The 25,969-nt window shown below is 38.8% G+C and overlaps 4 protein-coding genes and 1 non-coding gene across 9 annotated transcripts; 4 read left to right on the forward strand and 1 right to left on the reverse strand.

Moving 5' to 3' along the window:
• The first annotated feature begins 554 nt into the window (after positions 1 to 554).
• Positions 555 to 3,495, forward strand: chadla (chondroadherin-like a). The gene is given in 8 exon segments (XM_057345458.1): positions 555 to 918; positions 1,029 to 1,223; positions 1,329 to 1,461; positions 1,464 to 1,483; positions 1,855 to 2,000; positions 2,379 to 2,617; positions 2,976 to 3,250; positions 3,331 to 3,495. Coding segments are annotated over 8 exon segments (1,323 nt in total). The 5' UTR covers positions 555 to 768.
• Positions 3,496 to 3,517: 22 nt separating this feature from the next.
• On the forward strand, positions 3,518 to 3,589 carry trnaq-cug (transfer RNA glutamine (anticodon CUG)). The gene has a single exon. It is a non-coding gene; the product is annotated as a tRNA-Gln (tRNA).
• Positions 3,590 to 3,743: 154 nt separating this feature from the next.
• On the forward strand, positions 3,744 to 5,520 carry rbx1 (ring-box 1, E3 ubiquitin protein ligase). Its single transcript, XM_057346232.1, has 5 exons — positions 3,744 to 3,871; positions 4,729 to 4,807; positions 4,924 to 4,994; positions 5,080 to 5,165; positions 5,342 to 5,520. The coding sequence occupies exons 1-5, from the start codon at positions 3,794 to 3,796 to the stop codon at positions 5,352 to 5,354; spliced, it is 327 nt and encodes a 108-aa protein (XP_057202215.1). The 5' UTR covers positions 3,744 to 3,793; the 3' UTR covers positions 5,355 to 5,520.
• A 1,581-nt stretch (positions 5,521 to 7,101) lies between these two features.
• Positions 7,102 to 16,569, reverse strand: st13 (ST13 Hsp70 interacting protein). 2 transcript variants are annotated; one of them, XM_057346230.1, is made up of 13 exons: positions 16,459 to 16,569; positions 16,033 to 16,180; positions 15,721 to 15,769; positions 11,583 to 11,667; positions 11,218 to 11,291; positions 10,809 to 10,875; positions 10,592 to 10,676; positions 10,396 to 10,506; positions 9,407 to 9,509; positions 9,132 to 9,248; positions 8,989 to 9,049; positions 8,822 to 8,910; positions 7,102 to 7,331 (listed from the first exon to the last, which is right to left on the reverse strand). In XM_057346230.1, exons 2-13 carry the CDS (start codon positions 16,140 to 16,142, stop codon positions 7,200 to 7,202), a joined length of 1,083 nt encoding a protein of 360 aa, XP_057202213.1. In that variant the 5' UTR covers positions 16,143 to 16,180; positions 16,459 to 16,569; the 3' UTR covers positions 7,102 to 7,199. The 2 variants fall into 2 exon arrangements, with proteins under 2 accessions (XP_057202213.1, XP_057202214.1); XM_057346231.1 differs by having other exon boundaries at positions 16,033 to 16,175; positions 16,459 to 16,556.
• A 634-nt stretch (positions 16,570 to 17,203) lies between these two features.
• On the forward strand, positions 17,204 to 25,847 carry xpnpep3 (X-prolyl aminopeptidase 3, mitochondrial). Of its 4 annotated transcripts, XM_057347205.1 has the most exons (11): positions 17,204 to 17,457; positions 17,920 to 18,042; positions 19,066 to 19,479; positions 19,565 to 19,749; positions 19,947 to 20,009; positions 20,292 to 20,405; positions 21,086 to 21,171; positions 23,740 to 23,923; positions 24,863 to 24,983; positions 25,237 to 25,451; positions 25,544 to 25,847. In XM_057347205.1, exons 1-10 carry the CDS (start codon positions 17,388 to 17,390, stop codon positions 25,407 to 25,409), a joined length of 1,533 nt encoding a protein of 510 aa, XP_057203188.1. In that variant the 5' UTR covers positions 17,204 to 17,387; the 3' UTR covers positions 25,410 to 25,451; positions 25,544 to 25,847. The 4 variants fall into 4 exon arrangements, with proteins under 4 accessions (XP_057203188.1, XP_057203186.1, XP_057203190.1 ...); XM_057347203.1 differs by having other exon boundaries at positions 25,237 to 25,847; XM_057347207.1 differs by having other exon boundaries at positions 17,942 to 18,042; positions 25,237 to 25,847.
• Positions 25,848 to 25,969: the final 122 nt, after the last annotated feature.

The following is a 25,969-nucleotide window of genomic DNA, read 5'->3' on the forward strand; positions in this document are numbered from 1 at the left end:
CAAGAAAACCACAGGGACAGACCTCTGTTTCAGCTTTAACCAGGACACTTTAGAGAGAGGAAAGTTGGAAACGTGCAGCCAAGGTCTGTTTTTAACATTTTTTTACATATCCATTATTTTAAAGACATGTTTTTTTTGTGAAATCTATAGTTAAACCAGCAGTGAAAGAGGTAAGTGGCACGTTTTATATAACTGGTTAAAAGCATTTATTATTATTATAGAAATGCATACTTGGCTAATAAGATGTGTTTGAAGGAAGGAGCGTTATCTGAAAATTGAAAAATAAAGCAACTTTAGATCATTTATTTTGTGTCCCTAATGGACACTTTCTGGTCAAATTCTGGTTAATTTGAATGTTTGGCAGTGTTATTTCAGTTGAGATGGAAACTATTGACCTCTTAAATTAACATGGTAAGATAATTTGTGTTCATTGAGATTCAATACTTATGCAAGGTTATAAACAAATGTTAAAAATGGAAATGAATCAAATGGTTCTCTGTCTGCTCTGTCCATTCATGCACAAAAGGGTAGACCTGCTGTGAAATGTAGTAGCACAGTGTTAATTTGTACAGCCCTGAATAGGATCAGAGGTCAAAATGCAAGAATTTACCAAATTTGTTCCAAGAAAAAACTCTAAAATGCAGATGCAGACAGTGTCATGGGATATTTGATGAATTATTCTTTGTGTTTTTTATTCTTTATCTTATTGTAAATTGCACATATAAGTCATTTTTCATCGCAGAACTTCTGTTTTAGGAGGTCTTCACCATGAGGCTGATGGTAATGCTATTCCTCATGACCTCTATACCCTTGAGTCAAACTGTGACGTGTCCACGCATCTGTGTCTGTGATGACACCAAGCTCACTGTAACATGCATAGGGAAAAATCTTATGCACATTCCTCCTACCATAAAGGAGGTGAGCCCCAGTTGCTTTCTAAATCCAGTAAAGCTAAATGTGACTGCATATTTAATTGCATTATTATAAGCATGCACATCATAATTATCTGTTTTCTCTGTGTTTTGTAGATCACAGTGAAATTGGATCTGAAGAGAAATAATCTTGGAGACCTGAGTAAAGGAGCTTTTAAACACACCCCCTACCTGACTCATCTGAACCTGCAGGGATGTAGGATCCACTCGGTAAGAGCAGGAGCGTTTCGGGGACTTTCCCATTTGGTGCAGCTTGACCTCACCCACAACAACATTGACATCCTCTACCAGGTACATACCAGGTCTCCTTCACATTCTGTGTGTTCCTAGATGTGCAAGTACAGGATCTGATCTCTGTGGTTATCATGTGTGTTTTAACCATCTCTCTCTGATCAGGAATCATTTGATGGATTATCATCATTGAAGCAGTTATATTTGGATCGAAACCGCATTGAGGAGATCCACCCTGGAGCGTTTGCTTCATTGCGCTCTTTAAACCTGCTCTCTCTCACCCACAATCAACTTGTCTACCGTCTAACATGATGTTTCAGGTAGATCACCACTTCTAAGTGAATTGTAGATGGTTCTTGATAATTCCTAAACTTTCCTAATCATTCCTATTCATTTTTTGGTTTGGAACCTTAATAATCTCTTTGTTGAAACCACGGTTACAGATTAATCTTTTTATTTCTAAATGAAGAGTTCATTTGCAAAAACAGAAAACATCGTTTTTGAATTTTTTCAAAAAGTAAGTTTTGTTTTATTTGCATTCCAATTAATATCAATCAAGCAGTAAGGTTGTTTTACATTTTTTTAAGTAATAATAATAAAAAAACATAACACAATTAAACACAAAAAAACTGTTCTTTGACTATCTGTTTGTGCAAATATTTCTTAACCAATGTTTGTGTCTGTCTCCCAGGGGATGTTGAATATCCAGTTGTTACGTTTGAGTCATAACTCTTTAAATAATCTGGCAAGTGAAGCGTTTGCTGGCCTTCTCACACTTACTCAGTTGAACCTGGATCATAATGAGCTTCAGTTCTTTCCTACAAAAACTATGACCAGGTATCTCTTTTATTGCTCTATTAAATGGATAGTTCACCCCAAAATAATTCTGTCATCATTTATTCACCCTCATCCCATTCAAAATGACTCTTTCTTCTGTGGAACACATAAGAAGATATTTTGAGAAATGTCTCAGTGGTTTTGTGTCCATAAAATGGAAGTCAATGCGGGTCACTGTTGTTTGGTTTCTTCTGAGTTCTGCAGAAGATAAAAGGCTACAGGTTTGGATTTAAATGCAGATAAATAAACGATGAAAGGATTTTTAAAACTCTAGCTTTTATAGTAAAAGTTAAGGGAAAACAGGCTTCTGATATTTTATATATCAAATTATATATAAAATATGTTTTTCACTGTTCTTTATAATTGCCCCTCTTTCAGATTATTGGAGTTGACTCACCTTGACATGAGTTATAATCCCATGACATATCTAGTGGAGGAGAGTGTGACAATGCCAAAACTCACACACCTGTTTTTGAAGCACATGGCTTTACAGGATCTGTCAGTATCAGCTCTGTCTCTCTCTCCCTTCATCTCTCATCTGGACCTGAGCTACAACCAGCTCCCTTACATACAGGCCCTCACGGGAACTACACAGCTCACCGGCCTTAACCTCACTGGTACGCTGACATAAATACAACATTTTGAATTTTGTTGTAATATTAATAATCATTTTTATATGTAAGATAATTGTAAACCCTGTCCATCTGAAACATTATTCTGAACTTTTTAAAATGTCAAGATCAATGATATAATAAAATAAAAATACAGAGATCTTTTTCATCCTAAAACTCCTTTTGTGTTTCTTCATTTACATGTTTTTTATCGAGACATTAATGCTGATGAAAAATGCAGTTACAAACTCTCAAATCTCTTAGAGACTCAAGATCAATTTATTGTATGTTGCTTTTGCTAAATTTGCTAAATGAATAAATGTAATATAAAATGCAACGCTGTGTCTCATTCGCTGTCCTTTAGGAAACCCCATCAGATGTACCTGTTTACTGCAGGGCCTGAAGATATGGACACAGGAGTCCGGGATAAAGCTTTATGGTGCCTGTGCTTGGCCGCCACACCTCTCAGATGAACCTTTGGAGAATGTGCAGGAACAGGACCTCCGCTGCAGACAACAAGACGAGTTGATGCCAGATGATACAGAGAAGGAAGGAGAGGCGAAAACTGAGGATGAAAAGATTACACCAAAAATCAAGCCCAAGAAAAATAACAAATGTCGTAAGAATTGCGACTGTGAGGTGAGAAAAAGTCAGAGAAGGAGACGATTATTGATTTGTCGCCTTCTTTTCTATAACTATCCTCTTCCTCTCTCCGTCAGTCTGATGCTCGACACGCTACCTGTGAGGAACGTGGTCACACCAAAGTGCCCACTGGTTTCCCTGGCACCACTCTCCTTTTGAACATGCGTGGCAACCGCTTCCATTATCTCCCTGGCAACAGTTTCCCTGTTCCCTGGTCTGTAAAGAGCTGTTTGAATACATAAATGTTTCGCATAATAGTTAACAGGTTCTATGGTGTAATGGTTAGCACTCTGGACTCTGAATCCAGCGATCCGAGTTCAAATCTCGGTAGAACCTACTGTTTTCTCTTTTCGGACGTTTAATACACTATTGTCTAAGTATGTTAATTTAGTTACAACATTCTTGCGTTTAAACAAACACGAATAATGCTGCCCAGTATACAACATTGCTTTAATGCGTCGACGTAAGGTACATTAAACCTGAGGTGGCTGTTTTCCCGCTCACTCTCGCGAGATCATCATCATCAGTCCAACAGCAACCATGGCGGCCGCGATGGATGTAGACACCCCAAGTGGAGCTAACAGCGGAGCTAGCAAGAAGCGTTTTGAAGTAAAAAAGGTAATCAGCCGTAAAGTCAATTTTAAGAAATAATGCCATACATTCATATATCGTCCAGTCCATTTCAAATGTAAAATGAAGGCTCTAGAAGAGCCGCTCTTCTAGAGCAGTGCGTTTGTAATCCCCGGTTAGCATTAGCAGTGCTGTAACTAACACATCATAATGTGGTTTGGTTTATCATGTTGTTAAGATGTTTTATCGTTACGAAAAGCGTTCTACCTGTTTTGACATCGTATAATTTAGTGTCAGGTAGATAAAAATAAGCCTGTGTTTGGGTCGCTTTTGTAGATTTGTTCTCCAGTAACGTTAAATTAAATTCTGCAGCGTAATCTTAGATTATTAAACCAGGCCCCTAGGTAACGTTACATGAAGATCCGATTGAGAATCAATTCAGGCATGGTGAGATTCAGTGAGATGTTTGCTTACACAGTTTTGAGAATTACTATTTATTATAGTAGTATAGTATTTTATTTATTATTATTTATCTGTTTTAAACCCCACACGGTTATATGTTTAGTTCCAACAACAAGTACAGTGCTATTAGAAAATATGGTGGTATTATCGACGTCATCACTAAGTACCATGATATTACCTTCCCTTGCATAAATTACCTGTGGTTTCACTATAGTAACAATGTTTTTTTTTATTTGTAGTTATACCATACACACAAAACATGGCTAATACACTTTGACTATAATAAAATCATAGTTCGCACTGAGATATTGTACTGCCTTAAGATGACTTTTTGTAATATCGTTTATAGTGTTCTAAACTTGAATAAATGAGGCTTTTCTGATGAGTGAGGTGATGCTGACCAGGAGATTTGTTTGGTTGCATTAAGTTTTTTTATCTTAAAGTGGAATGCAGTGGCACTGTGGGCTTGGGACATTGTGGTGGACAACTGTGCCATTTGCAGAAATCACATTATGGATCTTTGTAAGTATCGTTTGGTCTACAATCTTAGAATCCACTCTTTTGAAACTGTATTAGGTTATAATAGAACTAGTATTAAGCTATTATTTAACAATAAACCTGCTGTGTTTTTGTTTTAGGTATAGAGTGTCAAGCTAACCAAGCCTCTGCGACATCAGAAGAGTGCACAGTGGCCTGGGGAGTCTGCAATGTGAGTACGGCCATAAACGCACAGTGTATATACACAGCCTGGGCTCTGTAGAGCAGTGTTGTGACTTGGTTGTTTGTTTCTACAGCACGCTTTTCATTTCCACTGCATCTCTCGCTGGCTGAAGACCAGACAGGTGTGTCCCCTGGACAACAGAGAGTGGGAGTTTCAGAAGTGAGTTTTTTTCCCTCCCAGTTAAATACATAGTCGGACTAAAGGAGTTGTTGATGCGTTTAGATTCAGAAGGAATATTATCCCACTCGACAGCTTCTTTATGAAGGGTAAAACTTTGAAATAAGGTATTTGTTGCTTGCACATGTTTGCTGATTGATGTTTTTTTTTTTTTTTAGGTATGGTCATTAGCAGCGTCTGGACTGATTCAGCATTTCCATCAGGCATCATTCCTTCTGTTTAGATGCCGCTGTTTTCTTGTTAAATAGATGTATTAGTACAGCGTTAAATTGTTGATTTTTTATTTCTGTGCAGCATACAAGGCTGTAAATTATGAATAAAGTCTCTCTAGAGTCCATATGGTTTGGTTTATTTTTTACTCTTTATAAGAGAATTAAACTAAAGCAAGTATGCTTTAAACCACTGCATTAATGTGAAAACATTTTTTAATTTAATTCTTGTTGATTTTTTTTAGTTATGTAGATCAGTGCACAAATGATGAGATGGCCAAGATATAGTAAAATTATACCTAGACAAGAACAAAATAAGCAAGTTTCTTTTAAATTTTGCGTTTTAATGACTAATAAAATGGCCGAAATAACTTGTCAAGCAAGTTATCATCGCATAATTGTAAGAATGTGTCATCAAATAATCGTCCTTTCATAACGGAAAGTTTTGTAATATGTTATCACTGGCCAAAATTTTGTAATGCACCAAACTGCATTTGGTTATACTTTAGGTGAATTTGTCTGCTCTAATATTAACACTAGAAGATTTCAACTTGAAATCATTACTTATGGGGAAATTACAGACTTTTAAAAGGGATAGTTCACCCCCCCAAAAAAATCTGTCATTTACTCACCTTCGAGTTCTGTTGAACACAAAATATATTTTGAAGAAATGTAGGAAAGCAAACAGTTCTGGGGCACTTTGACTACCATTGTCATTTTCCTACTATGGTAGTCAATGGGGTCCAAGAACTGTTTGGTTACTGTTATTCTTCCAAATATCTTTCTGTGTTCAAGCAAACAAAGAATTTTAAACAGTTTTGTAACAACTAGAGAGTGAGTAATTCAGGACAGATTTTTAATTCTAGGGTGAACTATCCCTTTAACATGCAGTTGTACACGGTTTACTCTTAAACCAGTAAATACTCCATACAAGAACAGACTTAAATTTGCAACAACCAAAATGTTTATTGAATGAAATCATGAAAATTCATATTAAATGCTCATTTATTACAAGAATCTGTTTGAGTTTTACTTTTTGCATTGACAATAGCCAGAAAACTGTTAAGATTACATTGAGGGTGAGGACAAAAGAAACTTCAAGTTAATCAAAAAGTACATAAATCAAACTAAAGTGATTGACTGTTTGATTTGGACATGAAATATGTATGATCTGTTAGAAATGTAGTCTAAATTGAATGTTATCAATCTGGAGAATGAAGCAACAATGACACACTGGACCAAATTAATCTATCAGAAGTTAATATTTGATGTGTAAGGAAACAATATGAATAGGGATTTAGGAGAAAAGCACAGATCACATCCATCAGCTGTGAAAGGGATTGTTATAAATTATACTCGAACCCCTGGAATCGTTGGCTGTATGTCTATGCAGCAACTGCTGACTTACGTTTTTCTCAAGTCCATAAGTACTGATACCTTGACCCACATTATGATACGCTGTAAATGTCCCAGAATCTTTTTCTTAAGTGTTAAATGTGTTGAGTGAGCTGACCTCAGTGAAAACCATGAAATAGTCTTTCCCCAACAAAACTTCAGAAAAATAAACCAAATCTTGACAGTTCTTGCTCAACCCCCACCATCTCCCTGGTCTTGTTCCTATACTCTTTATAGTTTTCTTCTAGTTTTTCAGCATTGCAGTACACGTCTCAACTCCTGTAAAACTGTATCTCTACTTTGGCTGCTCCAAGCTAAGTCCTGTCTGTATTTTGTGGCAAGAAAAGAGTGAGAAAAAGCTACATCAGAGTATTGGAACCAGACATTATCCACCATTCACATTTTATGCCCTTTAGGGCTGCTCGCCACCGAACTTGGAGCTGAGTTTGTTGATAAGAGCCATGATTTTGGGGTTGCTCTGGTACTTGGCGATGTTGGCTGGGTTCTGTGCCACATCCTGGAAGGCTGCCATCACCTCTGGGTCCTAGAGGACGAGAATCCGATGGGTATTCAAATATATTTAAAACTGAAGACTGAAACCAGACACTCATCACATATATATATAAATATCTGCCAACTAAAAGCCCATCAGACCCAAAATCTTTTCCATTTTCCAAATCCACCATCTAAATTTAAGGAAAGGTTCATCTCAAAATCAAAATTGTGTTATGTTTTCACCCACATGATGTTCAACATGTTTTAAGACCTCCCGGCGTTTTCGGAACACAAATAAAGATATTTTAGGGGACATCTAAGAGATTTCCAGACCTCCTCATAGACATCATTGTTACAGTTGTTGTCAAGGTCCAGAAAAGTACTAAAGACATCGTTAAATTGGTCAATCCGCTCATAGTGGCTCAATAAATTTTTTTGAAGCAATGTGAATACTTTATGTGCGAAAAACGAAACAAAATAATGACTTTAATTGATATATTTTCTTGTCAGACTAGTCTTGTCAGTCTATGGTGCATTCAGTGGGGGCAGACGCCGGCGTTCTGACTGACAACCCAGAAGTGCAACTCTGTGTTTACAAGCAGACGCACACTGTATATAAGCTAATCTTCGCAAAATGTCTGATGATTTCGATATTGAGGAAGACTTGCACTTTTTTTGCCCAACCGTACAAACCGAATGCGCATGCGTCGAAGTGCTCTCGTGAACACGGACCATTGACTGAAAAGACAGAGGAGAATATATCGATTAAAGTCATTATTTTGGTTTGTTTTTCGCACAAAGTATTGTTGTGGCTTCAAAAAAATTCAATTGAGCCACTATGATCGGACGGACCAATTTAACGATGTCTTTAGTACTTTTCTGGACCTTGACAACAACTATAACCATGATGTCTATGAGGAGGTCTGGAAATCTCTCGGATGTCACCTAAAATATCTTTATTTGTGTTCCGAAGACGCCGGAAGGTCTTAAAACACGTTGAACGTCTATTAAAAATTAAGAGACCATTTTAGAGACCATTTTTCTGATTTTAAAATGTACTATTTATAGGTATGCGTTTAGGTAAAATGTTCATTTTGTTTTATTCTGTGAACTACTAACAACATTTCTCCCAAATTTCCAACAAAAATTTCTTTTTGCATTTATTTCCAGAAAATGAAAACAGGAGAAACTGGTGAAAATAACACAAAAGATGCTCTGTGTTTTTTCAGACCTTAAATACTGCAAAGAAAACAAGTTCATAATCACTTTTAAGCAAAACAGCAGTTATAATTGTACATATATTTAGGAAAAGTTCAGAAATATTTTTTTTATGTGGTGACCTCGATTTTTATCAGTTTTCATGTGTCTTGTCATGCTGTCAGTCTTTCAAATTGCTGTTAAATGACTTTGTCATTCCTGAGGTTTGATTTTGTTGAAATTCAACAAAGGCTGGAGTGTAATAACAACAATACATCTAGAAATGCTTTTGAAATGAAAATTCTCTTATTTTTTTCACGGCTGTATGTGGTAAAATGTTACCTGCATAGCCATGAGAACCTCTGGGTCTTTGAGAAGCCCATCGAGTCCAGGCATTCCAAATGGAGATCCACCTGGAAAACCAGCACCTCCTGAAGAAATAAGTATATATAAACAACTTTCATTACAGCAATAATTCACCTAATCAGTTCCAATGACCAAAGATGTACCTGGAAATCCGGGGAACCCTCCCTGTGCACCTCCTCCAGCCTGTTGTCTGGCTTCCTGTTCCTACACACACAGACGCACATGAACCAGTGTGACACTAAATCAGACCATTGAGTCATCACATTCTTCAATCCATCCATCTTACCCTTTGTGCTCTTTCATGTTCTTCCCTTGCTTTCTTGACTCGTTCTTGCCTCGTTCTGATCTCCCGTTCTTCTCGCTTGCGTTCATATTTGCGCCGATGCTCGATGATTTTGTTGGCCTGCGAGGGACAGGTTTGTCAAAATGTTTATGATATTCTACATTTCATACGGAACATTACAATCAAAGCAGGGTGAGGAGATTCACACAAACACACAATCGTAGGTTTTAGGTCAGCGTCACAGGGCCAGTATTTTTGTAAGGGTGTGGCATTGATACCTTTGGCTGGACTTCTTTAAGCAGGGCACTGGCCTCTTCATCATAGTCAAGTTTGCAGGCCATTGCCAAGTCTTTTGCCGCCTCCTCCCAACACCCAAGCAATCTGTGTGAGCGAGAGAGAGAATCATATATCTTTAACATTGCGGTAGTAACATAAGCCCGAGCCCAACACAAACTCAACACAACACACCCTTATATGAAACGGATCCGCATCTTATTCTACATGGGAGGATGTTTAAGGCGAAGTACGGTCCGTTCGCATGACGCAATTTTCGTCATCAGAAGGGTCCCATTTTTTGAGACCGCGCGGACGTGCCGCGTACAACAGCGCATGCGCGAAATAAGTGCACTAGTCCACTAGGGGTCAATACACACACAGAAAGTGTGCAGTTGTCAAAGAAGAATAATACAAAATCAACACGCTGAAACCAAGAACAGTAAGCTAAGAAGCATATCCTTCTCCATACTGTTTGGTTGTTGTTCTTGTCGTCTTGCTGTTTGCTCAGATTGTTTGCAATGGCGAATTACTTCCTCAATCATTAATTTGCAGTGGGTCTGTAAATGACGCGACTCAGTGCTGCCCTCTGATGGTCTGGTAGAGCACACATACTCGTTTGTATTGCGCATGTGTTGAACCCGGACGTCCGCACTTAATCCGTGATGAGTATGCTCAAGAAGCTGTGCGGACGCGTTTGTGTGCGAGACGGACACGGAAAGTCAAGTATACCCGTGGCTTTATGTGAAATCATGGTGGTAAATATATGTTTTTTTGCAAAACACAAAAGGAATGTTTAGCGAAATGTCCGGGCAACCACAAATAAAAAGCACAAGAACACTATAATAAAATTGTGACAACATTCTTAATCTCTTTCTGCTAATCTTTCTATTTTGTTTTACAAAAGTCATATGGGTTTGGAATGACATGAGGGGTTTAAACACCAGAATTATACTTTTATATCTATTTTTTTACTTTTATATATGAATTTTACCTGTGTGCTTTCCCCCTCCATTTATAGGGTTGGGCAGAGTCTGGGTTGATGTCAATGGCTCTGTTACAGTCTCTGATCGCGGCGTTGGGTTTCTGCATCTTCACATACACACTGAAAGAAGACACACAACCGTCATACTTAAAACCACATGCTTTAAGAAATCAGACCAGTACGTAAATTAGTGATTTGCTGCTACCTAGCTCTTTTGGCATAAAGAATGGCCAGTTTCGGGTTGAGCTTGATGGCCTCTGTGAACAGCTCCAGAGCTTTCTGTAGGTCACCTGAAAACACCAGCATTAGAATAAGCACTATAAAAAGGTTTCCACAACACGACTTCAACAGACAACTAAAGAAATGTAAATAATGATTACAAAATCACAGCCATCACAATGACAAGTAATGTGGTAGCTCACCATCTCCTAACACACCAATGGCCTCCATCTTCTTCTCGTTGGCCTGGTCTATCATTTCATCTGTGACCTGAGATTAAAGAAAGTTATCCCATCATCCTGGTTGTATACTTTTACTTTACGGGCATGATTAAAGCTTTTGAAAACGTTGATCACACGCATCCTCTGTCATTTAATGAAATATTTATGAAAGGGATGCCCAATTCCAAATGTAGATATATTTTTCTATTGGGTCAACTTGTAAAATCTTGTTTTTGTTTGTTGACGTCTGCTATGACTACTTCATGAATACGCTTATGTCCTTTTTGGACTAGTCGGAAATATTGCAATTTTGTACTACAACTTTACTACAGGTACTATAAATTTCATATAGAGATCAGGGACAATTTGAATGAATGCACAATGTCTGTACCTCCAGGTTCTCGTAATCGCCCATCTCTTGAGGTTCATCCGTATCTGGCTCGATCACTCCTTCATTGTCTATTTCTGAAGAAATGAAACAAACTACAGTAACGTTTCATGATATAAAACAGTTAAATTTAACGACGTAACCTCCAATCAGTTACCAGCTTCACAACAAACTCATAACATCTGCTTTAACTGTTTTTGGGGTTGATATTCACTGCTAGAAAGAATGCACACTGCCATACAGAGGCAAAGGAAGAGTTTAGAGAAAGTTCACGGCTATTACCAGGCCATAAAAAGCCAGAGTGATGGCATATGCAGAGCAAACAAAGGATATTAAAAAGGGTATTAGAGTCAATAAATGTCACGCACCTATTTCACTCTCCTCGCTCTCAGATGGTGGGGCTGGTTCGGATCCTGGTGCGGCTTTGGAAGCCCCATCACATGGACAGCTTCCCTACAAGCAAATAAAAACAGAGATTGTTCATCTTTTAAAACATAATGGTTCTGCTACTGTAAGAGCACATCTAGCACTAATCAGAATCAGAATCAGAATCAGAAGAGCTTTATTGCCAAGTGTGCTTGCACACACAAGGAATTTTCTTTGGTGTTGGAAGCTTCTAGTACAGACATTTAACACAATGACAATACAATACAATATAATATAATGCGATTTACAGTCTAAAAGATTCTAAATTGTGCATATATAAAAATAAAGACTATTTTACAGAAAATGGGGGATAATAACATATAAGAGACATTGTACCGGGTAGTATATAGTAGAATAAACATATTAACAGATTGTATGTACACTTGTGCAAATGGATAATTTAGTAAGTAGAGGTAGTGTTATATACATGTATACATAAGATGTAGATATAATAAGGCACAGTAGTGCACACTATAGGAGTAGTGGAAGTGGAATATTGCTCTTAAGGAGCAGTTATCTGTTTAGGAGGGAGATTGCCTGGGGGAAGAAGCTGCTTCTGTGTCTGGAAGTCCTGGTGTTTGGTGCTCTAAAGCGCCGGCCAGAGGGCAGCAGATCAAAGAGTTTGTGTGCTGGGTGTGTGGAGTCAATGATGATTTTTCTTGCCCTGTTTTTCACTCTGGAATCGTACAGGTCCTGAAGTGTGGGCAGAGGAGCACCAATAATTTTCTCAGCACTACGAACTGTCCGTTGTAGTCTTCGTAGGTCTGATTTGGTGGCCGAGCCATACCAAACAGTAATTGAAGTGCACAGAACAGATTCGATGACCACTGAGTAGAACTGGGTCAGTAGCTCCTGTGGTAGGTTGAACTTCCTCAATTGACGGAGGAAGTATAACCTCTGCTGGGCCTTCTTTACAATGGAGTCTATGTGGGACTCCCACTTCAGGTCCTGAGAGATGGTGGAGCCCAGGAACCTGAATGACTCCACAGTATCCACAGTGCTGTCCAGGATGGTGAGGGGAGGAAGTGATGGAGGGTTCCTTCTGAAATCCACTATCATCTCCACTGTCTTGAATGCATTCAGCTCTAGGTTGTTTTGACTACACCAGGCAGCCAGCTGAGCAACCTCCTTTCTGTAGGCAGATTCATCACCGTCTTGAATAAGGCCAATGACTGTGGTGTCATCTGCAAACTTCAGGAGTTTGACAGAAGGGTCTGTAGAGGTGCATTCGTTTGTGTAGAGTGAAAATAGCAGTGGAGAAAGAACACATCCTTGAGGAGCTCCGGTGCTGATGGTACATGTGCTGGATTTAAATTTTCCCAACCTCACTAGCTGCTGCCTGTTCGACAGGAAGTTAATAATCCACTGACAGGTAGAGGTTGGCACAGAGAGCTGGGTAAGCTTGGGCAGGAGGAGGTCTGGGATTATGGTGTTGAAGGCCGAGCTGAAGTCTACAAACAGGATCCTGACGTAAGTCCCTGGTCTGTCTAGGTGTTGTAGGATGTAATGCAGTCCCATGTTTACTGCATCGTCCACAGACCTGTTTGCTCGGTAAGCAAACTGGAGGGGATCAAGAAGTGGTCTGGTGATGTCCTTCAGGTGGGCCAGTACAAGTCTCTCAAATGACTTCATGACCACAGATGTTAAAGCAACAGGCCTGTAGTCATTAAGTCCAGATATTTTGGGTTTCTTCTGTACAGGGATGATGGTGGAGCGTTTGAAGCATGAAGGGACTTCACACTGCTCCAAAGATCTGTTAAAAATATTAGTGAAGATGGGCGACAGCTGCTCCGCACAGACTTTCAGGCAGGAGGGTGAGACATTGTCTGGGCCTGGTGCTTTTCTGATCTTTTGTTTGCGGAAAAGCTGGCAAACATCCTCTTCGCAGATCTTAAGTGCAGGTTGAATGTCAAGAGGAGGTGTTAATGGTATAGCAGAGATAGGGTCAGGGCGGGTGTGAAGGGTGAGACTCTGCATTTCAAAACGACAATAGAAGTCGTTCAGGTCGTCAGCCAGTCGTTGATTACCCATAGACTGAGGGGATGATGGCTTGTAGTTGGTAATGTCTTTCAGGCCTTTCCACACCGATGCAGGGTCGTTGGCTGAAAACTGGTTCTTCAGCTTTTCAGAGTAGCTTCTCTTAGCTGCTCTTATCTCCTTTGTCAGTGTGTTTTTGGCCTGATTATACAAGACTTTGTCCCCACTTCTGTAAGCATCTTCTTTGGCCTGACGAAGCTGTCTCAGTTTCATTGTAAACCATGGTTTGTCATTGTTGTATGTTAAGCGAGTCCTGGTGGGAATACACATGTCCTCACAGAAGCTGATGTAGGATGTCACTGTGTCAGTTAACTCATCCAGATCAGTGGCTGCAGCTTCAAAGACACTCCAATCCGTGCAGTCGAAACAGGCTTGTAAGGCCCGCTCTGTTTCGCTGCTCCATCTCTTTGCTGTTCTTGCTACAGGCTTGGCAGATTTAAGCTTCTGTCTGTAGGTCGGAAGACCTACAGACAGTAAGTAAACGTAGATTATTGTATGTAATCTACGTTTACATACAATATCTTAAATTTAACCCCCACAATATTTTTTCCTATTTAGCTTAGTAAAATTGGCAAGACCATGTATTCGATCCTCATGGAAATGTTGCAAATTTATTGCAAAAAATGTTGCATTATAGGTTGGTTTAACCATGTTATGTGGTTTCTTTATAATGAACTTCTATGAGGAACAAGCTTAACGTGACACTATTCTTATATGTGCTTGTTCTTTTAACAGTAGCTTGTGTGTATTACAGTTAAGATTTAATAGAAATTTGGTTTTACGTGGTCGTTGTTTCGGTATGTTAAGCCGTTTCATTATAATGGACTTCTATGGGGGAGAAACACTTAACGCAAGATTTATCACTTAATCCGTTTAATCAGGACTCGATCTTGGCAGCTAGTGTTCATGACAAGGTTTGACAGACATTTGAGCCCACCTGGTCATTGTTTAGGTACCTTAAACCTCGTTAAGCGTTAGAAAGTCATAAGGCTCGGCTCATCCCAACCGCAGATTTAGGTTTACAAACCACTTTTATCTCCTTTCTCAGTCAATACTCGCATTTCCCCCCTTCATGAACATCAACTTTTGCTACACAATAAAAACACCTTTCATAGTTTGATCGATTTGAACAGTCAACTATGCAAAACATAGGTATTTTGAGTTTGTTATAGTGCATTCCTATGCAGAAAATCACTTGCTGCCCTCCATCTGCACTTTTGTGCAGTGCCGTGACGTCACGTGCAAACAACCTATTTACATGTAAATGATTTTTTATCTGGTGAAACTTTAAAGGAATGTTTAACTGTGAATTAGCACAGAGAAAATTATTTAGACTTGCACCTCACTTTATAAAAACAAACAAAAATTGCATTCACAGTAATGCACTTTAAGCGGCTGCTTAAAGGCAAAGGCATTCCAGGGGCTTTTAAAACAGAAACACACAGATGATATTTTTGTGGAAATGTTTCAAGCTATATTAAATAATAATATTAATATTTAATAAAAACACGCTGCTTTATGTGTAACATCATTTAAGTGGTGAGACTACTAAACTCATACACTACAAACTGAAAAAAAAAAACAAGTATACAGTCCATTTCTGGTATTTTTTAGAGATGTACTAAATTTCTCCACAGACACCGATTATTCAGAATGATATCTGTCCAATGCTGAAGATTAAATTCTTTTTTTTTATCTTTCTGAATGTTATTAATTCATATAATGACTATTAATATTGAACAACAAACTGCTGATGTTTCTTAACATTTTCTATATACAGAGCACAAATTCATTGCATTTTCTTGTCCTCTTTTGATTGACAGGATATAGCGGCCCTTATCATAAACCGTTTTTAAACTGTACCGATTATTGGCCGATATATCTGTGCATCTCTAGTAATTTTTGCATTTACAATGTCAAAGTCCTGCACATACATGGCACAAGAAAGAAAGTGTTTCTCATGTTTCTTTTTTTGCTCATCCTGGCCTTGCTCCATAACTGTAAGCGTAAACAGTAGGTGTACCTGTTGATTTCACTTCTTACCTTGCATGATGAGCTGTTATTTGTTGCTAATGGTACGTTTGCTCCCATCCTAGAATAATTAAAAAACCATTATGTTGGTTACATTAATTTTGTATGCTACACAAATAGGCATAAAAGACTGCCAAGCTTTATTTCTCCGTTTGCTCCTTTGAAAATGGGATGATGCTGGAACTTTCTGGGAGTCACATGTATTGTGGGTGTGAAGGCTCACACCACACTAAACTCTACATAGAAACCTATTTTATTATACAGTGCTTCTCCCTATAAACTATAAACAAGACGAAAATCAACGCAGAAATATACTACACTGACCCCTGCAACCAGGTTTTAAAGAAGCTCATCTCTGGCATGTGCAGTACAGCTGGATTCTCTTTGCACAGCTGCACGAAGGCCTTCAACTCCGTCACTTTCTGCGGGTCCATGTTTTACTACAGTCAACTCAACCAGAAAAAACACTGCGCTGGAACAAAAAGGACGCAGTATTAGCAATTTCAGAATTACTATTATTATGCATCCGTGAATAAACAGCATTGTGTATTAAAAACGTAGAACTGTTTAATGCAACAGTGCGACAAATTATCTGTAATAATTAGTGGCGCGAGGCGCACGCGCTGCACGGAAGCTTCTGGAATGATGCGCGAAGAAGCGCCAATTGTTAAAACAACGCGTTATTACAATAATCGTTCGTTTACCTGTCGAAACAGGCGCTCGTTCATACAAATGTAATTATTGCTTTACCTGAAACAGCGAAACTCGCTAACTCAGCTGCGATTTGACGGACGCTCGCTCTGCACGCGCAAGTCAATGTGTGTGAACCTCGAGACTGGGAATTTTGCGCAGGCGGGAATGAAACCCCTCACTATTATGACAGAATGAAAACAGAGGGGTCCTTCACGTCACCGCGTCTTCTGATCGCTATGTTAGATCTGTAGCTCTTCTCTCACCAAATAAAGGAAAATTATTGTGAAAATCCCATTACTAGCATATGGATAATGGGTCTAATTGTGTTTGTGTATTGGAAAATGGTGGTGGCTGGTGGTCTTGTATGGAATTTACCCAATAAATATTGATCACAAATGAAGTTAACGAAATGTCCAATAAGATCGCCCTGTCATGTTAAAATATTTAATCTTATGGTTTTGGTGTGGTTTCTACTAATTTGGTTTCCATAACAAATCTTAATTAAACCGATTACAAGCTTTAAAAAAACCAAGGAAGCTGTACCAAAAATAGATGCTAATAATATAAAACTACTGAAAGGTGTTTCGTTAAATAATCCATAGGTTTTCTTTATAAGAATTATAAGAACGTTGTTTATTTACTACTAAAACATTAAACACAAGAGAATGTGAATTAAAAAAAAGGCAGACGGGTCCTCCATCCATCATAGTCGCAGGGTACCGCTGTCATAATGAAACGGGCCAATCAGAGCGTTGGGGTTTCTGCCGATCCACCAATGAGCGCTCAGAATCCTAAACGGGGGAGGATGACAGGTCACCTTTCCACGAGATCATGATGCTTACATGTGCATTTCCTTCTCTACTATGTTGCCTTTAGGTTAATATTCCCGAAACGCATTTTTAATGCATGCATTATGGGAACTTATTCTACCTCATGTTGAAAGTTGACACATCAGCTGTCTTTAGATATCACGCGTACTTGCAACAATGTTGCATTCCACCACTAATCTACTGAGATCAGCCGTCCAGTCCGTTTCTCGCTCTCACTGGTGTCCAGGTAATAAACGTTTAGCTCTTTAGATTCTCCTTCACTTATTAATGTTCATATGACTTACTACAATGTAATGTTTCTCTGTTTAATCTATGGCTGGATACTGAAAACTGGTAAGAGGCAATGTATGAAGTTATGCATGTTGGCAACGATCTTGTCACTTTTTCATAACTTCACAGACCAACAAGAAGTGCTCAGTGCCATAACAAACCTGACGAAGTATAGTCGTATTAACTAGCTTGTAATGGATCAAGATGTATAAACTTGCTGTTATTTACTAAATCACTCATTCACATATGACTAATGATCGACTTGATCTTATAAATCTTCATATTGTATGTTAGACCCAGGAACTGAATATCAAATCAGCATTTGTCATTATATCACTATTGTAAAGATTACTTGTGTAACTCAACAGAAGATGCTGTGAAGTGTTTTGTGTGTCTGAACTGCTTATTCTCCTTACAGGGTCTGTATGGCATCAATGCAGAAATGTGTCTCTGAAAATGGGGGGATGGAAAACCAAGAAAGTTCCACGGAGATACCTTGGGCAGCCAAGCCCATACACACACCCTCACCTCATCAGATATGGTCAGAGAGTTTCACATAGCCTTTTCTGTTTCAAGGACTTGTTAAATGTCACTTGAATAACTCGGGCATTGCTACTCAATGTTCAATATTAAACCACCTTCTGCCTCAACCAATGGGATAAATATTGAATGAGGCTATTTAGTGGCAGATGGGAATGTATGTGGGAAACCTGTTTGAAAAAAAACATTTATTCTTTTAAAGGGATAGTTCACCCAAAAAGGGAAATTCTGTCATCATTTACTCACCCTCTTGTCATTTCAAACCTGTATGACTTTCTCTCTTCTGCAGAACACAATAGATATATTCGGACGAAAGTTGGTAACCAAACATCGGCGGCACCCATTCACTTCTATTGAATAGGGATGTAACAATATTATCTATACCGTGTTATCGCGATAGCAAAATCGTCTCAATATTATTGTGGTCACATGACAATATGAAACGATAGGCCTACCATAGAGAATGTTAGAAAAAATAAAAGATTTTACCTTTGGCAAGGTCCACCTGGTGCTATTATTTTATTTTATAAAAGGGATTATTAGGTCATTTGACCCATCTCATACTATAACTCATACCTCTAAGCAAGAGTTATGATTAGAGGATAAAGAAAAGAGGATGCTTATGGCACGTTTCCAAGTCATCATTTGTCATTTTAAATATTGCAATAAATATTGTACCATGGACTTTATATCGAGGTATTATCGTACAGTGAGATTTTGATATTGTTAGTTGGCTGCTATTGTATGGACACAAACCCAATGCAAGTGAATGGTTGCCAGTTGTCATTTTTCAAAATATCTTCTTTTGTGTTCTGTAGAAAAAAGAAAATCTCACAGGTTTGAAATGACAAGAGGGTGAGTAAATTTTTATTTTTGTGTGAACTATCACTTTAAATTCTGTTTAGTACTACAAGTGGTGCAGAATTGACCAACAACAGTTTAAACGGAAGAAAATGTATTTATTTGTCTATGCCATTTAAACGCTACAATCTGAATTAAACTTCTAAATGTCTTCTTTTCACAGGTGAGGTGACCCCGGGTCTCACCCAGACAGAGTTTGAGTTGCGTCGGCAGCGCTTGGCCTCTCTGATCGAGATGCAAGCGGAGAGATCGACAAGTCCTGGAACCTCCTCAAACTCAACCCACATTGTCATCATCCTATCACATCCAATTCGTTACATGACCAATGACATCCCTTACCCGTTCCACCAGAACCAGGACTTCCTGTACCTGACAGGTATTATGGAACCGGACAGCGCGCTGGTCATGTATGGATCAGGTAAGCCAGACCAGGCCGTGTTGTTCGTCCCTCGACGAGACCCAGCACGGGAGCTTTGGGATGGGCCTCGTTCGGGAAAGGACGGAGCGGCTGCCCTGACAGGACTAGAGCGGGTTCACAGCACAGAGGAACTGGGCGTTGTGCTAAAGAGTATGAAAGGTCAAATAAAGCCCTAACAGACATGCATTTACTTTAATGCCGCTCAAAGTCATTTATAAGCTTACTCTCATGTTTGTTATCTCAGGTGGAACTGTATGGTACGACAGCTCGCAGCCTTGCCACCTGCAGTTGCACCAAACTCACGTATGCCACCTTTTGGAGGGAGGACCACTGATACAGTCTCTCCGTCCCCTCACTCATTCCCTAAGAGCCATTAAGAGCCCAGCAGAGGTCGCGCTGATGAAGGAGGCGGGACGGATCACTGCCCAGGTAACAAACCCCTCACAAGAGTACCATACACCTCGACATGGTATTTCAGGTGTCTAATATGAGAATGAGAAATGTTAAAAAATCTCTCATTACAGTAGGTCTTTGCAGTTTTGCAGTGATGTCACTGTTGACTACTTGTAGGTCAGTAAGGAGTTGTGTGACATAAACTTTGTATTGAGGCATGTGTTTTTCTTCAGGCATTTAAGAAGACAATGGCTATGTCTAGAGGAGATATTGATGAAGCACATCTCTACGCAAAGGTAACAATAAAAAGCCTACACACATAGATTATGTGCAGATATATGTATACAAAAAATAACAAAGGAGTTGTTTGAAATCATATACTCTCCGGTGTTTTATGAGAAATACACTTTTTGGGGGGTAGAATTGCAGTGTAAATGTGGCATTGTTTGTCCCTTGAGCGGTGCAGGGGTAATGGCCTGTCTTAAAACTAAGCCGCAGTCTCTCTGCAAACTAACCAATGAACTTTTGATTTGTCAATGTTTCTTTTCTGTTTGTCTTTTTTATATCGTTCCCCGCAGTTTGATTTTGAATGTCGGGCTCATGGTGCTAATTTCCTGGCTTATCCTCCAGTGGTTGCCGGGGGAAACCGAGCCAACACGCTTCATTACATCAACAACAATCAAATAGTGAAGGTGATGTAGCAAATGCACATAATCACCGGTGGGGTTTTTATGTATAAAAGGATAGTTCACCCAAAAAATGTACATTTTGTCATCATTTACTCACCTTCGTGTTGTTCAAAATCTGTATACATTTCTTTGTTCTTATGAACAAAGAGAAATATATTTGGAAGAATGCTTATAACCAAACAGTTCTTGGACCCCACTGACTACCATAGTACGGAAAATTACTTTATATTTATTTTTTTGTTCTTTTGAACACAAGATAGTTTGAAGAATGCAGGAAAGCAAGCAGTTCTTGGGCACTTTTGACTACCATTGTCATTTTTCCTACCACTCCCAACTTTTATTAAAAATCTTACTTGCACGGAGATTACATTAGAATAAACGTATGTAGATCCAAATGATTAATAAAAGAGGCAATATTCAGTGATTAATGACATACATTTTGGCCTGTTCTTACAAAATCATTATTTGGCAATAAAAGATCTGTATTATATTGTATGAGTCGCATGGACTGTAGAAAATCTGTCTAGATGTTTAGTCATACACCTCATTTTGTGTTCCACAAAATAAACAAAGCAGGTTTGGAACATCATGAGGCTAAGCAGATGATGAAAGTTCATGAACCTTTATTTATCCATAATCCTGAATAGATTGATCCTTTGAACCCGAACTGTTCTTTTTTCAAGGATGGAGAAATGGTCTTGTTGGATGGAGGCTGTGAATATTTTGGTTATGTCAGTGACATCACACGCACTTGGCCGGTGAATGGAAAGTGAGTTTGCTTTTAACAAAACTTAAAGCGGAGGTAACACGCATTTTAATCTTGAGTAAGTATAGAGTAGTATTGAATACTTCGTATCTTCGAAGAGTATTTAGTTTGATCACATTTATAAAAGACAGATACAGCTGTACGATTATTTCCGAAAACAGTCAAGCTCCTGGAGGTGCAGTGGGCGGAACTAAAGCACGAGCAGACATTACATCATTGCATTAAAAGTTTGCGCCGATTGCCAACAAAAACAGACACATGACTAAGTTTCACAGCTGAACTTCCGTAACCCGAACGAAGCACATTGATGGGTGTGCTCTTTCTCGCTGTTGCCGTGCTTTTCCGGGAGAAGTGAAATTTATGAGATTTGTTGTATTTTGAATCCAATCTTTCTTTGTAAAAGGCATAAAATTGATCATACCGATTTCGAAGTTAAGGATTCATTAGTTTATATACAGTATACATTGAACCAAACACTATTATAACATCTTAATTGATAATTTAATATACTAATATACTTTTTAAGTGACAAAAAATCCCATGTTTTGGTCGTGACACACATTTTCAGTAGTGATGGTAATGTTTTGGTAGTGATCACAATATTTAATTTGTACAGCTGAATCAGACTTTCAACATTTTACGTTAATACAAATAGCTAACTATGTTGCACATACACAGCCAGCACATATAGCAGACACACATCTGACAGTAAATATCTAATAGAAAACCTACAGCTTACATACTATATCACTACTAAGACATACTAAAATACTAATGATTTGCATAACTGTGCAGAGCTTTGTTTATTTCCCCAAATAAATGATTAATTGTTACTTTTTCTCACTACTGAAACAATGATACCCAGTGATACGTTTCGGTCATGACTGTTTTGGTAGTGACAATTTTTGAATACTTTTGAGCCTACCTCAAAGATGCTAATCAGCACATGGTTAGCAAGCACAGTTCTGAGCAGATGTAGTCACATAAAAATTAAATTTTATGGAATAACGCCCAAACAGTTTGCTTAATTGCAGAAAAAAGATGTTTGGTACTGACAAGATTTTCTGACTTTTGAACACATTGATTTCAAAATTATAAGACTGATCTACTTACCATGTAGCTTATTAGAGAAAGGGACACAGTAACGATTCTTGATAAAAAAAATGTCTCAGCCAATGGACTAAAACATACTCTGTTTCGGAAGTGACATGAAAATAAAATTTACATAAAGTTTAATCATTTAAAAATAAAATATAAAATATATACACTGGGGCAAATAAGTATTTGATACACTGCCGATTTTTCAAGTTTTCCCACTTACAAAGAATGGAGAGATATGTAATTTTCATCGTAGGTACACCTCAATTGTGAGAGACAGAATGTAAAAAAATCCAGAAAATCACATTGTATGATTTTTAGACCTGTTAGTTTGTCTTGAAGAAGCCCTCCATGCAAGATCTTGCCTCGTTGAGTGTCAGTGATCCTGAGAAAGGTGAGGGATCAGCCTAGAACTACACGGGAGGACATGGTCAATGACCTGAAGAGAGCTGGGACCACAGTCTGAACGGTTACCATTAGTAACACACTACACAGCCATGGATTAAAATCCTGCAGCGCGCGCAAGGTCCCCCTGCTCAAGCCAGCACATGTCCAGGCCCGTCTGAAGTTTGATCTGGATGAAGTGGATCTGGATGATCCAGAGGAGGCATGGGAGAAGGTCATGTGGTCAGATGAGACCAAAATATAACTTTTTGGTATAAACTCCACTCGCCGTGTTTGGAGGAAGAAGGATGAGTACAATCCCAAGAACACCATCCCAACTGTGAAGCATGGGAATGGAAACATCATGCTTTGGGGGTGCTTTTCTGCAAAGGGGACAGGACAACTGCACCGTATTGAGGGGAGGATGGATGGAGCCATGTATCGCAAGATTTTTTGGCCCCAAAACCTGAAACATCTGGAGAAGACCTGTATGGAGGAGTGGGCCAAAATCCCTGCTGCAGTGTGTGCAAACCTGGTCAAGAACTACAGGAAATGTCTGACCTCTGTAATTGTAAACAAAGGTTTCTGTACCAAATATTAAGTTCTATTTTTCTATTGTCTCAAATACTTATTTCATGCAATAAAATGGAAATTAATTATTTAAAAATCATACAATGTGATTTTCTGGATTTTTTTACATTCTGTCTCTCACAATTGAGGTGTACCTACGATGAAAATTACACATCTCTCCATTCTTTGTAAGTGGGAAAACTTGAAAAATTGGCAGTGTATCAAATACTTATTTGCCCCACTGTATATTTTTAACTTCACTTAAAAAAAAATATATATATATATAATTTTCATAAGTTGAAATTTAGGGGTTTGGGTTCGGGACTTAAGCTTACTGATCTTTTAAATATTATTGCGGGTTTCAAAAGATGATAGAAGGATCTTAGTAAACAACTAATATTTGAATACTTGAATGCTTTTTAAATGTGTGTTTTTTTTTTTTTGTGGTACAGCAGTTTGCACGAATTCTGTAGAATGGCCCATATATAAAAATTCTGACTTCACATGCCACGTGTCCAGGTTTAGTCCCGCTCAAAGGGAGCTGTATGAGGCCGTGCTGGAGGTGCAGTTAGCCTGTCTGTCACAATGCAACCCTGGAGTCAGTCTGGACTACATTTACTCCACCATGCTCACTCTGTTGGGGCGACAACTCAAAGAGCTCGGAATTATCCCAAGATACACCAGTGATACAGACACAATAAAGGTACTCTGATAGTAACAAGATTTTTATATTTTTAATCAATTTTCTTTTTTTCTTTCTGCTTAATGACTCCTACGACAGAGTGCCAAGGCCCAGTTGCATAAAAACCCTTAATGTTAGTTCACCCAAAAATGAAAATTCTGTCATCATTTACTCACCCTCTTGCCATCTCAAACCTTTATGACTTTCTTTCTTCCGCAGAACACAAAAGATAGTTTGAAGAAAGTTGGTAACCGAACAGCGCCGGCCCCCATTCACTTCTATTGTATGTGCACAAAACCAGTGCAAGTGAATGTGGGCCAGTTAACAACATTCTTCAAAATGTCTTCTTTTGTGTTCTGCGGAAGAAATAAAGTCATCCAGGTTTAAAATGACAAGAGGGTGTGTAAATGATGACATAATTTTATTTTGGGGTGAACTATACCTTTAAGTTGTGAAGTGACCTATTTGTCAAGTATGGCGACCCATACCCGAAATGTGACCTCTGCATTTAACCCATCCAGAGAGTAGTGAACACACATACACCCGGAGCAGTGGGCAGCAAGTAGGGGTAAGGCACCTCAGTCGTTACCCGCCGGCCCTGAGGTTCGAACCGGCAACCTTCCGGGCACGAGTCCGACTCTCTTACCATTAGGCCACAACTGCCTATTTTCACAAAAATAGGCATTGCAATTTTTAATTTCACTGGGACTTTAAAGAAATTGCTTCAGGATATCCACTCAGGGATCCACTCAGGGAACTGGGCACAGGCCAGCAGTCTCAGGGCATAAGTCAAAAGTGAGTTTAGGTGAGAAAAGAGATATTTGAGTTTAAGACTCAAGAGTCTGGAGACGTGCAGCATTACGATAGTTTGACATGCTGTTGATTGCATCAAAATTGCATTTCTTGCGTTTATTGCTAAAACTGCATTTCACATAGTGTCTGTTTCTTTCTTTGTTCCAGGCTGCTCGGCAGTTTTGCCCCCATCATGTTGGTCACTACTTGGGCATGGACGTTCATGACACACCCGAGCTCTCCCGTTCACAACCGCTGCAGCCCGGCATGGTGATCACCATAGAGCCAGGTGGAGATCACAGAGAGATGCCTCGGTTCTTTTTAATAAATGATCTCATTAGCTCAACTGGCAGAGCAAAGCACAAGCACCATCAAGGACATGGGTTTAAACCCAAAAGATAACATACAGATACATCATATACCTTAAATTCATGAGCCACATTCTATTGTTTTTATTATATGCCAGAGGTCTGCTAATAATGTTTGTGAAAATGTCAAAAATAGTTTATTTTTTAATCGCCATTTTTATTTGTGATTACTAGGGTTGTACATCAGCGAAGATGACGAATCAAGCCCACAGCGATTCAGAGGTCTCGGGGTACGAATTGAGGATGACGTGGTAATCCGGGACCAGGGGGGACCCCTCGTCCTGTCTGCCCACACTCCAAAAACCATCGCTGATGTAGAGAGAACTTGCGCACAGAGAGATGATTGAGAAAACTGGAGACAAGACATAGCGAATTCTTCCATAAAGAGTGTAATTCTCCCGTCTTTTAACACTACCTCTCATAGGGTTTTCTTTAAATGCCTTTGAGTCAACTGACTAAACCTGTGAGGTCTACATTTCAGAGAACCTGCTCCAGTTAAGTATGAAATCTACTGGATTAAGAGCTGGGCTTGTCTGGACAAGGTGCACCATCTCACAGATACCCAGTTCACTCCTACACTTGATAGTTGGAAGGTTTGGTTTGGCGTGGTTGTGTTATGTATTTGATCTACTCCTAAGATCTAGGATAAAGGTTTATAGGAGAATTGAATTGAGCATGGTAAACAACAGACTATTTTATCTCTGGCAGTGAGACATTTTGCTTGTTTGATGATTTATTGACATGTTTTTTACAAAATGTTGTCCAAATAAATGTCTTATACTGTAGTTTCACTGTGACCTAGGAGACAGCACATTTCTAAAGTGCAACATAGAGCCATATTGACAGATGATTTATAAAAAAAGATTCTGAATCTTTTGACTTCATGAGACAACCTGTCCAACAACCA

This window comes from Triplophysa rosa, linkage group LG11 (assembly GCF_024868665.1).
Source record: "Triplophysa rosa linkage group LG11, Trosa_1v2, whole genome shotgun sequence".
NCBI classification, from domain to species: domain Eukaryota; kingdom Metazoa; phylum Chordata; class Actinopteri; order Cypriniformes; family Nemacheilidae; genus Triplophysa; species Triplophysa rosa.